The sequence below is a fragment of the Apis dorsata genome, unplaced genomic scaffold, assembly GCF_000469605.1.
Source record: "Apis dorsata unplaced genomic scaffold, Apis dorsata 1.3 scaffold_963, whole genome shotgun sequence".
Taxonomy (NCBI): domain Eukaryota; kingdom Metazoa; phylum Arthropoda; class Insecta; order Hymenoptera; family Apidae; genus Apis; species Apis dorsata.
Window position 1 is genome coordinate 246,529 of NW_006264070.1, and position 661 is coordinate 247,189.

General features: G+C 57.3%; 1 protein-coding gene across 1 annotated transcript in view; it reads right to left on the minus strand.

Annotated features, from left to right (window-relative positions):
- The window catches only part of LOC102671239 (homeobox protein prospero-like), a 40,259-nt gene that overhangs the window by 39,210 nt on the left and 388 nt on the right, over window positions 1–661 (minus strand). Inside the window, 1 exon segment of the mRNA XM_031514291.1 lies at window positions 6–661. This exon segment is cut by the window's right edge and continues 6 nt beyond it. Coding sequence (XP_031370151.1) covers window positions 6–661 — 656 coding nt within the window.

A 661-nucleotide genomic window follows, 5' to 3' on the forward strand; every position in this document is an offset into this window, starting at 1 on the left:
TGTACGGCGGTGGATGAGGTTGCGGTGGTTTGAGCGGTGGCTGAGGACTTAGGGGAGCGCCGATGCTTTCGCCCGCGTCCGAATCGATTCTACTCGTAAGCTCATTGTACTTTTGCTGCATCACTGCCAATTGTTCGTGCAATTTCTTCAGCTGGGTCTGGAGATTATCCTTCTCCTCGCGTTTCTGCCTGATGGTCGACGGATCGTCCTCCTCCTCGCTCTCCTCCTCGTCGTCCATCATGGTATCGTTGACGCTGTGCTGGAGGACATGGTGCACCGTCTGTTGCTGGGGTTGATAAAGTTTACGTTTCTTGCAACCGTTCACCGTGGCAGTTTGTAGGGCTGGACTGCTGCGCATCGTGCTCACGATATTCTCGACACGAGCGCGTTTCGTTTCCGTGGTCGGCGAATTGGCCTCCGTTTTGGGGATCGGGCAAGGGGAGTGGCTAGGGCTCCGTTTGATATTCAACGAGTCCTGTATCTCCTCCTTGACGGAGACGGACCCTGACCTTGGCTGCGTGGGACTAGGTGGTAAACTCTGCTCGCAATCGGATCCATCGAGATTCGCTCCAGGCTCCATACCAGCTTCGGCGAACGCCTCCTCCATGGCACGTGCGGCCGCGGCTGCGTCCTCGGCACTATCCTCAGCATCGCCCGGCAT